At 52.4% G+C, this 12,308-nt stretch overlaps 6 protein-coding genes across 6 annotated transcripts; 4 read left to right on the plus strand and 2 right to left on the minus strand.

Moving 5' to 3' along the window:
* Positions 1 to 1,299: 1,299 nt before the first annotated feature.
* On the plus strand, positions 1,300 to 2,617 carry N7477_000567 (uncharacterized protein; the record flags this gene model as incomplete). Its single annotated transcript, XM_056962230.1, has 2 exons — positions 1,300 to 1,303; positions 1,737 to 2,617. The coding sequence occupies 2 exons, from the start codon at positions 1,300 to 1,302 to the stop codon at positions 2,615 to 2,617; spliced, it is 885 nt and encodes a 294-aa protein (XP_056827233.1).
* Positions 2,618 to 3,441: 824 nt separating this feature from the next.
* Positions 3,442 to 4,744, plus strand: N7477_000568 (uncharacterized protein; the record flags this gene model as incomplete). The annotated part of the gene is made up of 5 exons (XM_056962231.1): positions 3,442 to 3,613; positions 3,697 to 3,706; positions 3,758 to 3,928; positions 4,001 to 4,271; positions 4,325 to 4,744. 5 exons carry the CDS (start codon positions 3,442 to 3,444, stop codon positions 4,742 to 4,744), a joined length of 1,044 nt encoding a protein of 347 aa, XP_056827234.1.
* Positions 4,745 to 5,376: 632 nt separating this feature from the next.
* N7477_000569 (mannosyltransferase complex subunit MNN9) lies at positions 5,377 to 6,546 on the plus strand (the record flags this gene model as incomplete). The annotated part of the gene is made up of 1 exon (XM_056962232.1): positions 5,377 to 6,546. The coding sequence occupies one exon, from the start codon at positions 5,377 to 5,379 to the stop codon at positions 6,544 to 6,546; it is 1,170 nt and encodes a 389-aa protein (XP_056827235.1).
* A 627-nt stretch (positions 6,547 to 7,173) lies between these two features.
* N7477_000570 (Zn(2+) transporter YKE4) lies at positions 7,174 to 8,504 on the minus strand (the record flags this gene model as incomplete). Its single annotated transcript, XM_056962233.1, has 4 exons — positions 7,174 to 7,725; positions 7,751 to 8,097; positions 8,151 to 8,301; positions 8,370 to 8,504. 4 exons carry the CDS (start codon positions 8,502 to 8,504, stop codon positions 7,174 to 7,176), a joined length of 1,185 nt encoding a protein of 394 aa, XP_056827236.1.
* A 205-nt stretch (positions 8,505 to 8,709) lies between these two features.
* N7477_000571 (nucleolar protein 16) lies at positions 8,710 to 9,461 on the plus strand (the record flags this gene model as incomplete). Its single annotated transcript, XM_056962234.1, has 2 exons — positions 8,710 to 8,837; positions 8,900 to 9,461. 2 exons carry the CDS (start codon positions 8,710 to 8,712, stop codon positions 9,459 to 9,461), a joined length of 690 nt encoding a protein of 229 aa, XP_056827237.1.
* Positions 9,462 to 9,659: 198 nt separating this feature from the next.
* N7477_000572 (PEX28-32 family peroxisomal membrane protein) lies at positions 9,660 to 11,365 on the minus strand (the record flags this gene model as incomplete). The annotated part of the gene is made up of 4 exons (XM_056962235.1): positions 9,660 to 10,485; positions 10,562 to 10,966; positions 11,017 to 11,154; positions 11,208 to 11,365. 4 exons carry the CDS (start codon positions 11,363 to 11,365, stop codon positions 9,660 to 9,662), a joined length of 1,527 nt encoding a protein of 508 aa, XP_056827238.1.
* Between the last annotated feature and the right edge of the window lie 943 nt (positions 11,366 to 12,308).

Genomic DNA, 12,308 nt, shown 5'->3' on the forward strand with positions numbered 1-12,308 from the left:
GACAATAAAAGAGGAGGGGTGGCTGACGTGCATTAGACCCGGGTTTACCTTATGCAGGGGAATCATCGGCAAGGCTGCACCGATCTTGCCTGCGTCGAGCAACGTACTATTCTCGATATGGACAGGGTGTCTTCATGGGTAGATCCAACACGCTGATAGGCAACATTCTTGTCTCGGTGGTGTGTTGCATTTGCATCTACATTTGTGGCTATGCCCATCACCCAGATACGTTGAGGGAATTTTTCTCGTCTACTATGAATCTCTCCCGAAGTTGAGATAGAGAGATAGGCGCATTTCCAGGGAAAGGGCCTGGGAGGGAAATTATGTTCCGTAGGGTTACACCTTGACATCTTGTACAACCAGCGTGCATCCGCTGCAGGAAACCGGGGTGGAAACAAGATCTATAGGGACAGGAAGTTTTCCATCAAGAGAGATCAATCCTGCCGCCTCGAGCTGGATCATCTCGTGACCCCAATACGGTGAGAGGGGAGAAGGAAGGGGGGGGAGGTGATGTTAGTGCTTTCCATAAATGATGGTTCTCCCGAGACATCCGCAGAGCGACAGCTGAGAGATCTGTGAGGAAAGAGGCAAGAACTAGAGTTCGATCTTGGCCAACCAGCGGGATGGGAGTCGCCCTCCGCGTGTGGTGATAGGTGTCTGGTGATCTATTTCGAACTCGGAGTGGATGAAGTATGCCGAAGAGAGACAGGGAATCGGGACGTCACTATCCCGCAGGACGCGTGCGAATCAGAACGATGACTGGGGCTGATTCACGCATGACCCCCGGACGATCAACCGCGTCGGGTCTGCGATCTTCACCCGTCATTGCCCTCTCGAGCTCAGCCACTAGACAACCCCGATCGGTATGAATGATCGGGAGGGAATGAAAAATAAATATATCATGTTTTTAGGGGCTTGCTGTGCCTTGGAAATGCGAACATCTCGGTCACCCGTCGGTGCCTCGTGGGAGAGATAAGTACCGGGGAGTCATTGTCATTGTTGCCCGTCCCCCGAGCTTTTAAAAAGGCGCATCTGCTCTGTACATTCCCAGGTTTCCGAATGCTGCTTTCCATTCGCTTGTGGTCGGATATTCTTCGTTTTCTCTTTTTTTTTCCCCCGTTGTTCCCCCTCTTTGTCACTCGCTTGAGCATCGGGGTCTACACACCACCGTTCAAAACAGAACCTAGAGTCGAGTCTCACGTGCGCACTACCGCTGCATGCCGCATTAAATCTATCAACCAGGGATCGGATGCCAGGGAGTGGACACTCCAGGCGGCTCGACTCAATGCCTTCGTCACCATGGGTGAGTTCTAGACTTTTTTTTTCATGCTTTTTTTGTTTTTTTTTTTTCCGTCGTCGAAGTTTCAGGAACCGACACCATCCGCGGACAAGAGCCACGGAACGGCAGAAGTGGGCCCGGATAGACACACATTAGTTGCTTTTCACACTGGCCGGATGACGCCATGGGCGTGGAGCAGAAAAGCCTTGGATGCCGAAATCCCCGCAAGTGCACTAACCGCGAGTATAGTCCAAGAGAAAATCATCGCCCCCTTTTTCCTACTCGTCCTCCTCCTCCTTTTACCCCTCATCCCTGAGTTCCTACGACAGTAAGTCTATCCTTCATTCCACAACCAGTCATAACCCACGCATTCTCCCGCTCGACACGTGTGACATTCTCGTTGCATTCCACTGATCGTCTGCCAGGTGTCTCCGATTGCCCTCCATACCGACACCAGGACCACTTGGAAAGCCTGATTCTCAAGCACGGGTACCCCACTCCGGTGTCCCTCTCATCCTGCGCGATTTGACGGCCACCTCGTCCTCTTATAATCCCCCGTCTCCTCGTCGACATCGTCCTTTGGATCCCTGCGACGCTTTCGACTCTCTTTCCCTCTCTTCTACTCGGCCAATTCCAATTCCTAAACGGTCCGGGTCAATCTACGACGAAGATCTCCCGGTGACTCCACTTACTGGACGTTTCGACAAAGCCTCCTACTTTGACGACTGGGAACGAGCCTCGTTGTCCGCCAAATCAAGGCATCTCATCTCACCTCGCAACGACCGCTCCGCGCGGTATTCAAGCATGCGTTCCGAGAACTCCCCCTTCTACTCTCCGGTTGCCTCACCCATCATGTCTCCGCATCGCCCGAGTTCTCCGCAACCGTCGCGTTCACGGACACAGAACTCGACCAAGGCCGTGCCGGGCTTCACTCTCGGCTCTCTACCTCGCTTTCACCCAGCCGTCTACCAGTCCAGTTCCACATCTCACGCTGTCGCCGCTCAACCGTCTTCTCCGCGGCAAACCCGCCAGCCCAATTATCGCACTGCGTCCGGCTCGCGTGACTTCAAGTTGCAATACCGTGAATTCCTCGAGGCCCACCACGATAGTCCGTCGGCTCCACGTCTGGATCCCCTTCGCAGTCCCGGCCCGGTCACCCCTTTGGCACTAGAGACCGGTGACTACTTTGCTACGGGTTCTTTCAGCACGGCTGACCGCTCTTCGCGGGACGCAGCAGGCCAGCACGCAGGCCCACCACCAGACTTAGTGGACAAGATCATTGCACGAGAAAATGAAAAGGCCCGCCAGAAGACCCGCAAATCCGCCAAAGGCCGGTGATAGCCGCCTTTCAATGGGCACACGCACAAACACGCCCTGCAGCTAGTACCAAGACTGCTGCTACTGCATCAGAACAGGTGTCTAAATTTGGGAGTACCTTCTTCTGTCTGGGGAGAGCACAGTATCCCTTTTCCTACAGTTTCAACATCTCCGCTTCTTGACCGGTATTTCATGCATTAAAAGAGACCCTGCACGCAGGGTCGAGGACTTGGGGTTCATTTGTTTAAGTTTTTTTTTTTCTATGGGCGTCGCGCATCATCACAGGCTGCACTTTGTGCCTGTCACTTTGCATTATGACTTTCATGTATCCAACTATACCCCGCTGGTCCGAGCATTCTCATTCTCCGGAATCAGACTTCAATCCATCAATTCAACCAGGGCTTCTGTACCCTACGGTTTTCACAGTATTCTTGGAAAATTAAGTCAGTCTCTCACAATGCATCACAAAAATTCCTCAACTGCGGGAGGAAAAATATAGACCGCCACACCCGAAACCTAGCTGAATTGGTGTCCTGAGATCTGAGGTGTCCACGATCATCGGTGGACCCGGAGTTGGCTCCTTGCTCCGCGAAGGAATCTGCGGGTGCGGGGCCTTGAACGCGGATCATTGAAGAGTTCTGAAGTTCTCTCTGCTTTCCTCTTCAATTACCCTTTATACCCCAGCTTTTCGATTCGACACACTTCGCACCTCGCCTCCAGCGATCCAAGACACCACCAGGCCGTCGACCGGATTCTCACGAGCCTCCGTTGCCGCTGCCTTGCTCGATTATACTTCTCCGATCTACGCGCCGCTGACGCATCACTCTGTGATCCTGCAGCGAAAGATGTCATCGGCGCCGCTACCTGTGCCCGTACCAGGAAGCGTGGATATGGTAGAGCGGAGTAGCGTCAAGGGTGTAGGGAGTGGAGAACGCGCGCCTGTCTCGGCGCCTGTCGCGAAGCAGAACTACAAGGGGTTTGTGGCTGGCGTGTTTTCAGGGATAGCGAAGTTGAGTGGTGTGTTTAGATCTGATTCTTTTGCAAAGGCCTCTTGGCCGATGTCGATTCTCTCCAGGCTAATTTGTTCGGTTCGGTTCTAGTTGGTCATCCGTATGTCCCTTGACGACCTGCCTTGTCGGATTGTTACTTTGTTACTGACAGTGATACCTTGAGCAGATTCGATACAATAAAGGTCCGCCTCCAAACAAATACAGATGGACGTTTCCGAGGCCCGTTAGACTGTACACTGCAGACAGTGCGCAAGGAAGGCGTGCGGGGATTATACAAGGGGGCTTCACCACCGCTGGTCGGATGGATGGTCATGGATTCTGTGTGAGTGGTCTGGAACAGTTGACTGATGATGGAACAATCCAAGCACAAACGCTGACCATACATTGCGATCAGTATGCTGGGATCATTAACACTATACCGACGACTGCTCCTCGAAAACGTCTTCTCCAAACCTCATCTCCGTCAATGGATGCCTTTTTCAAGCCACCAGGACCTAGCGACATTACCTAGCTTTGGCCATGGACTTGCAGGTATGATGGCTGGCACAACCGTCAGCTTTTTCGCTGCGCCAGTTGAACATATCAAAGCTCGACTACAGATTCAGTATGCAGCCGAAAAAAGCAAGCGCATGTACAGTGGGCCAATTGACTGTCTTCGCAAGATAGTAAGTCTTCAAGAGACAATGAACCGCAGACCCAATTGACTAATCTCGTCTAGCTCAAAACACACGGTATCAGTGGTGTCTATCGTGGTCTTTGGGCCACTGTCTTCTTCCGATCCTTCTTTTTCTTCTGGTGGGGCTCCTACGACGTTCTCACCCGCTATATGAAGGACAACACCAAGATGTCAGCGCCCGCAATCAACTTCTGGGCGGGAGGCATCTCTGCACAGCTCTTCTGGCTCACCTCATACCCATCCGACGTGGTGAAGCAACGCCTCATGACTGACCCAATGGGTGGAGCCCTCAACGACGGACAACGACGATTCAGCGGCTGGAAGGATGCCTGCAAAGCAGTATGGCGCGAACGTGGTTGGAGAGGCTACTGGCGAGGCTTCGTGCCGTGCATCCTAAGGGCGTTCCCAGCGAACGCGATGGCTCTGGTCGCATTTGAGGGCGTGATGCGCAACTTACCATGAAACATCCACTTTAACACATGTATTAGAGAGGCTCAAATAGCTTCATATAGAGACCTATAAATTAACCAACACTCAACTCATTGAGTTTTACACGTGGATCATGAATCGTAGATCATAGCAGAGCATTGAAAATAATTGCGTAGGTGGCTGCGGCGAACCAGCCCAAGCTCAGGAATGTTGACAGTCCCGCATTCGGCCAGCGGAAATGCTCGGCCAGCTGTTTCGAGTATCCCAAGATACCCCTTCAGGAGAACTGGTACGAATTAGTGCTCCGCTAGAACGCGCGATCTGCGATCGGATCCGAGGCATTTCTCGAGCTCGTGAGAGCGATAGCAGAGTCGCATAGTGGATAGATCCTGGGCTTCTCTTTCCGGACACGTAGAGCTATCTTCTGTGTTCCTCGACAATGGTCAATTTCAGTTAAGCTTCTTCATCTGCTCCAGAAGATTGAACTCTGCGGTTGTGGAAGAAAGGAAGAAAGGAAGAAAGGAAGAAAATCAGAGGCTGACGCTGGACCCCCGCGGCCTAAGGCCAACACGTTACTGCTGTTCGTCGTTTCAGATCTGGGCCCTTAGTGAACCTGAACCTACTCAACTACTTCGCCTTTCAGCAATTGAAGGTGAGGACCGACCATGGCCGTCGCACGCTCGATGCGCCGCACGAGTCCCCTCAGCCTCATGCTGGCTGCACTGCTGGCTTTCGGCTTCATCTGTTTCATGCTCTCTCCCTCCACGTCCTCCGCAACCGCAACCGCCGCTACTTCACAGCAGCGACAACAGAATGCCGCCGAGCACCCTCTCTCGCCGCCAACGAAACCCTTCTTCAAGTCACAAACTGTTCGCAGTGATGGCTATATGGCAGCCCCGCCCGTGGTTCACTACAACCTCAACAACCTCACCAGCACGAGCTCCGCCGCCGCCAACGGCGAGCGGATTCTTATCCTCACCCCGCTGGCGCGCTTTTACCAGGAATACCGGGACAATTTGGAGAAACTGAGTTATCCCCACGAATTGATCTCTCTTGGTTTCATCGCCCCGAAGACCAAGGACGGAAACGCAGCCATCTCCGCGCTGGAGAAAGCCATCTCCAAAACCCAATCTGGGCCGATCGACGACCGCTTCGCTAGCATCTCCATCCTAAGACAAGACTTCGCACCCCCGCTGACATCTCAAGATGAGAAAGTCCGACACAAACTAGAAGCCCAGAAAGAGCGCCGCGAGTCCATGAGTCGTGCCCGTAACAGCCTCCTCTTCACAACCCTCGGCCCCAGCACGTCTTGGGTCCTCTGGCTCGACGGTGACATTGTGGAAACACCAGCCACTTTAATTCAGGATTTAACACGTCACAACGAGCCCGTGATCGTTCCGAATTGCTTCCAGCGCTACTACGACAAGAGTTCCAAAAAGTGGGACATTCGGCCGTACGACTACAACTCCTGGATTGATAGCGAGCAGGCTCAAAATCTGGCTGCGGAAATGGGTCCTGATGACATCCTCCTGGAGGGATACGAAGAAATACCTACGTATCGCACTCTCATGGCCTATTTGCCTGATCACAAGGCCTTGGATCCCCATCGTATGGTCGCCCTGGATGGCGTCGGTGGTACTGCTCTCATGGTCAAGGCCGATGTCCACCGTGACGGTGCCATGTTTCCCGCTTTCCCATTCTTCCATCTCGTCGAGACGGAAGGATTTGCCAAGATGGCGAAGAGGCTTGGTTATGCTGTTTTTGGATTGCCGGATTATTTCGTATGCTTCCCCTCCCCCCCCCCCTTCCATGCTATCCACCGGGGTTTTCACTAACGAGATACAGATCTACCATTATAACGAGTAACGGGTATCGGCCGTGTGTATCATGGCGGAATCACTCATGCATCGAGCGCTGCGCGCCAGTCTGCCATTCCATTTTTACATCCTCGGCGTTCGTCTCTTGTGGGCTCTATTCATCTTTTCGCGTCATTCTTGGGGATGTGTGGGACAACTAAGCATGTTCATTCCCGCCTTCCTGTACGGCAGAACACGGTACATGCATCGCTGGGCAGGAGTTGATTTGAGGCGTTTGGAGGCTTCTTTGGAGAGGATTCGAGTGCTCTGAGATATGTGGCTGTCCGCGCTTGAGATAGAGATATATGAAGCGCATTACTTGTTCTTGTCCATTATTTCTGTTCATGTTGGAAGCGTAGAGAATCTGACTTTGATGTGACTTTTGCCAGGAGGCTTTGAGATTCTATAAACTAGAATTTTATAACCCCAGTCCTTCAAGTTAGACCAGGCTGGATGCCTAGATTTATTCCTTTCCCCACACACAGAATAACGTCTTGCGAGGCAAAGACGAACGAGCTCGTCTTGCATTTGAAACATTTCAGTCCCAAGAAATCCTATAGTTAAAGTCAATACTTTTTTCGTCCAGTTTGGAAGGTAGAGTTAGACTTACGCGAGCATGATACCAGCACCAACAGCAACAGCAGAGAACTGGGAGATGGTCTTCCACACCTCTGTGCGCTTGTCCTTGCCAGTCTCCAACAGCTCAGGAATCACCGCCACGGTACCAACGTACAAGAAAGTACCCGCAGTAAATGGCAGAAGCATATCGCCCCATTGGAGGCTGGTGCCCATGAGGCCAGAGGTAGCAGAGTTCTCCAGCTCAGCGCCATGGCCACCGAATTCCTGAACGGCAATTCCAATGAATGTGCCCAGGAACGCACCTACGGCTGTGACGAACTGAGCACCCATAGCCTTGCGCTTGGAGAAGCCAGACTGAATGAGAAGAGCAAAGTCGCCGACTTCATGAGGGATCTCGTGGAAGAAAACTGCAACGGTAGTGGTCGCACCGATGGTCGGTGATGCGTAGAAAGACGAGGAGAGTGCAAGGCCATCAGTGATGTTGTGAGTGAAGTCCGCAATGAGATTCAGGTATCCGCCCAGCTTGACACTAGGGTTGATCTCCTTCTCAGGAGTCGACACCCCCGAGGCCTTCTCCAACTTGTTTGATCTGCGCTGCTTCAACTCGCTGAGACTTGCTAGTGGCATCAGAGCCCGAAGTAGATGCACTTGTATCCCCATGGGAGTGGCCATGGGAGTGGTCGTGGCCGCCATCGCCACCAGTTGCAATGCGCAGAGCCTTGTCCATAGCCACAAACGTGAAGAAGCCAACCATGATACCAAGACCGAGCAGAAGGTTCTTGTTCGGTTCGACCATCACGAAACTAACGTGATCAGGCGAGTTCTCGCCGAGGAAGATCTCGGGAAGTAGGTGGAACAGCGTGTCACCCAGAAGACCACCTACAGCGAAAGCAACCATAATCGACAGGGAGGAGGGGTCAATGTTGGGAGGGCATAATGCCAAGAGGAAGTCTACGGTCGCGTTAAACAAGATCCCATTATTTGTATTAAGTCGTGATACGTACTGGGAGGGCCAGAGATATACAGCGTCGCGAGGAGGGAGTTCACAGCCGGGCTGCCTGGGAAAAGGACGGCGAAGATCTGAGAGAGAAGACTCGCAGTTTGAGGGGCCGTAGCGCGTTTATGCTCATTAAGCGATTCAACAAGGGGGCAATTCTATATATATCAGATGCTATCGCCCAATTTAACCAAGCTTTGCGTGATAGCGCAGCGAGTTCTCATACCTGCAATTGCTCCTCGATCTCAGCAACAGATAGATCTCCGGGGCGGGCACCAGCAGCCGCCAGAGCAGAGAACATCAGACATCCTATCACGAGCGCAAAGCCCGTGCGGTGTGAAGGAAACATTCTCGAAGCCATTGAGACCCAAAAAAACAACAAATGGTGGCGGAGGTGTAGAGAAAGGGACCAACAACCCGCGTGAGCCTCTTATCGCCGGGCTCGGACCACGTTATCGTAGACCCTGTACAAACCTGCCAAGACCCGGTGCAAACACTAAAAAAAGTTTCGATAACGCCGATAATTGCTTGATTCCTCCGCAACCTCAAAGTCAACAAACGCAAGAATGGGCAAACTCCTACAGAAGAAGAAGAACCGGTCCGGCCTCTCCAAGGCCCGGGCCAAGAACAATCGCCTCAAGAGCGGTAATAAGAAGATCAACGTTCTGGGCAACCAGATCATCGCTGATAACTGGTATGCGGGACGCCTCCCAAAAAAAAAAAAGCTGAATAACGCTAACAATGATCTTTCTACAGGGACAGAAACCAGACTTTGACCCAGAACTACCAGCGCCTCGGCCTGTTGCACAAGCTCAACGCTCCGACCGGTGGTAAAGAGCGCCTCCCCATCCAAGGAGAACTCGCCGAAAACTCTCTCCAAATCACCGGCAGCGGCAACACCGCCCAGCAACTTGAGCTGGGAGAGACCCGAGTTGAGCGCGACCCCGAGACGGGCAAGATTCTTCGTGTGATCCGTGATGAGGAGCAGATCGAAGTTGCGGGACGCAAGCGCAATGCCGCGAACCCGCTCAATGACCCGCTGAACGGTCTGACCGACACCGAGGTCGATATCGGACCCGCCAAAGCGTCTGTGATTGTTCAGCAGCTGGAGCGCCAGGCTGATCGTGAGGGTCAGGCTGCCAAGAGCAAGAAGCCCCGCTATCTGAGCCAGCGGGAGGTCGAGTGGATTACGAGACTGGTTGAGAAGCACGGAGATAACCTGACTGCGATGGTTCGGGACCGCAAGCTCAACCCCATGCAGCAGACTGAGGGTGATCTGCGGAGGAGGATTCACCAGTGGAAGCAGTCTCAGGAGTAGTGATGGGAGAGGGCTCTCTTGTGCATTTGGTTAGGCGATTCGGGCGTTCTCTGGTCTTTTACTTCAAAAAATTGTCTCTACATAGATGTGTATCCATGCATGTTCATGGGTGAAATGATTGAGCAGTATATAATGGGCTCCAAATTAAACAGAGTGTGGGCTATCATGCGCTATAGAAAGAGTTCTCGTAAATGTACGTCAATTGGTACCGAGGGTCGAATAGGTGACATTCTCGGCTGCTGCAAGATTCATCCGCTGCACGATGCGTACCCACCGACGACGACGCCATTCTCCGACGCCATAGGAAGCGCTTCCTGCTTCCTCCCAATCCAAGGAATTTTTGGCCTGTTTGTCCTTTGACAACGATCTGCCCTTGCTCTTTGACAACGTATTTGGCTCTGGCTCCAAGTCACCGTAGCCCATGGTAGTCATCTCCTTACCTTCCTCTTGTACTGAGGTAGACTCTGACGGGAGGTCCCAGACCCAACCACCAATTTCATCGACAATTGAGTTGCCTTCTGGTGAGAGCCCTGGCACCTCAAAGCCAACGCCAGTGATCATGCGCTCTACTACCCATTCCCGGCAATCCAGGTCAAGTTCCCACTTCTTACTTTTCCATTTCCAGCCAGATGGCGCCTGGACATCATCAAAGAAGCGGCAGCCGCGGGGTCGGTCCCCAGCAATTCGAGATGGGGATAGCGGGTCGTATGGTTGGGGACTGAACAGAAAGTTCTCCCATCCAGACTCTGATAGCCCTGGCGCGCGGTGCTGGATCTCAAAAATCTCGACCTCGCGCTCCTCGGGATCCGTATCCAGCGAGATATCTGTCAACTTTTCCAACGCGGACATAGCAGCACTTGGATCCTTCGGAAGAGCGGCACTGAACATATCATGATTTTGGTCCCGAGGAAGTGGTGAACCTACATCATCACCCCCAACGTCCTGGATCAGGTTTTGGAAGAAGTTTCGGAATGTCGGGTTGTTTGACAAGATGGCCGCATTGCCACCCGCGAGCATAATGAGCCTGAGCGGTAAGAGGTGTGCTGTTAGGAAGAGGGCCGCAGCAGCAACGGTGCCCCCCCAGAAAGAGAGTCGAAGACAGCTTTTCATCGGAGAAGTTAGTTAAAGGTGCGAAGACGGATATAATTGCGTCGTGGACATCTGAGAAATCCGCCATGCAATTCTGTAAGTCTCGCATGTTTCGGAAAAAATCCTTAGAGGTTTCAGATGCCGGCTTGATTGTTCTTGCCGGTGCTAGTGCTGGTCCTTCATAGGAGTAATAAGGAACAATGCTGGAGGTAGAGGTCGACGGTGGTGGTGGGTGGCGAGTGATGAACGCCGGCACCATGATGAAGAGCAAAAGGATCACCAGAGGTAAGACCAGTAGCAGGTGGGGATCCAAGCAGATGAAGGAATATACAAAAAGGAAAGACAGGGTATGAGTTGAGTTCCGCCAGGCCAAAAGGCGCTCTACCCGATTCTGGAACAGAAAGACCACTCCGATTCTGTAGCAGAGTCAGTCTTGTAGTTCAGCTGCATGGATGATGATACAGACCTCGCATTGAAGCGACGGAAGTTGTTTGACATTGCTGGAAGACTGAAGCCTGGGCGTTTCGGAGAGGCCGTAAAGACCTTGTCTCCAGGGTTGGCATCTTCCTCGTCATCTTCTGAGGGGATGACTTGTTGTAGAAGCCTGCGTCACCGTCAGCAAAGACGCCACAGGAAAATGTTCCACGTCAGCCATACTTGGTCAATAATCGGTCTTGGATTAAATTCTTCGATTGCGAAGATGAGCGCGAGTGGTCACTGTCCACGGAGCCTTTACTCGTGCGCCTCGAAGAGATGTTCAGTACCGGTATCGGCTCATCACGGTTCACCAGGGCTTCCGGGGTGTATTCATCCATATTGAGAGGATCTGGGCATGACTAGGGTAGGATTTATTCACAGAAACATAGAGAAAAGAAGAAGGGAAGTCGAGGGGAACCGAACCATCGGCAGGCGCAAGTTGCACATGCGAGCAGTGTCGATGCCTGCTAAATCGGGCAAAGATTTGTCCATACTGGGGATTGTGTATTGGGTATTGTAAGACCCGCCGTTAGAGGTGGTAAGATTCGTTCGGTACGGTACAGTCAGTCCGCAATCAGGGGAAACCCAGGGTTCGGATTATTGCGAGTAACTAGTTAGCTGCAAGTTGTTTACACTTTTCTTGTTTATCAACTCTTCTCTCAAGAAAAGAATTCCTCTTTGATCCAAATTTCTACTTACTCTTTTCTGCCCCCTCCTACCCCTCCCCCTTTCTGTCGTTAAATTGTTTGGTTGTGGTGGATCCTACCTCACTGCGACCGCCTGCTTGCCCCAGCAACCTAAACCTGAGCTACACCAAATTTATTTCTTAACGCCAGACCCCTCGCCCGGGCACCGCAGAAGGCTTTATTCGATTCTTCCCGACATGGACCGGTAACCACTTCGACTGGGTCGCGCGACTGTGCTGCTCATCTTTGTGATCATTCCTGTCAAATTGTACCCTCGCCGTCAGATCCGGTGCGGATTGTCGATTTGAAGATTGCTCTCTACTAGAAGCCGCGTGGTATCTGGAATAATGCAGGCCAGTTCGTCGCAGGCTTCAGGGAGGGGCCAGTCCGGAACAGCCCAATCACGGTCATCCAATACCTCCAGAAACGACGACTTGGGGTCAGGAGGTAGGACCCAAAGCCTCGTCAGGATACGACAATTGCTAACCAACACTCGAAACTCAGCGGAGACTGCCGCTCGCAGACGCCTTCAGAAATCCGCCTCAACCAATTTCTACATGAACACCCAGATAAATGTGGATTCGCAATTGTCGAG

Source organism: Penicillium maclennaniae, assembly GCF_028827695.1.
Source record: "Penicillium maclennaniae strain IBT 15551 chromosome Unknown utg000001l:1.0-3280838.0:1.0-3283122.0, whole genome shotgun sequence".
In the NCBI taxonomy this organism is placed as follows: Eukaryota; Fungi; Ascomycota; class Eurotiomycetes; order Eurotiales; family Aspergillaceae; genus Penicillium; species Penicillium maclennaniae.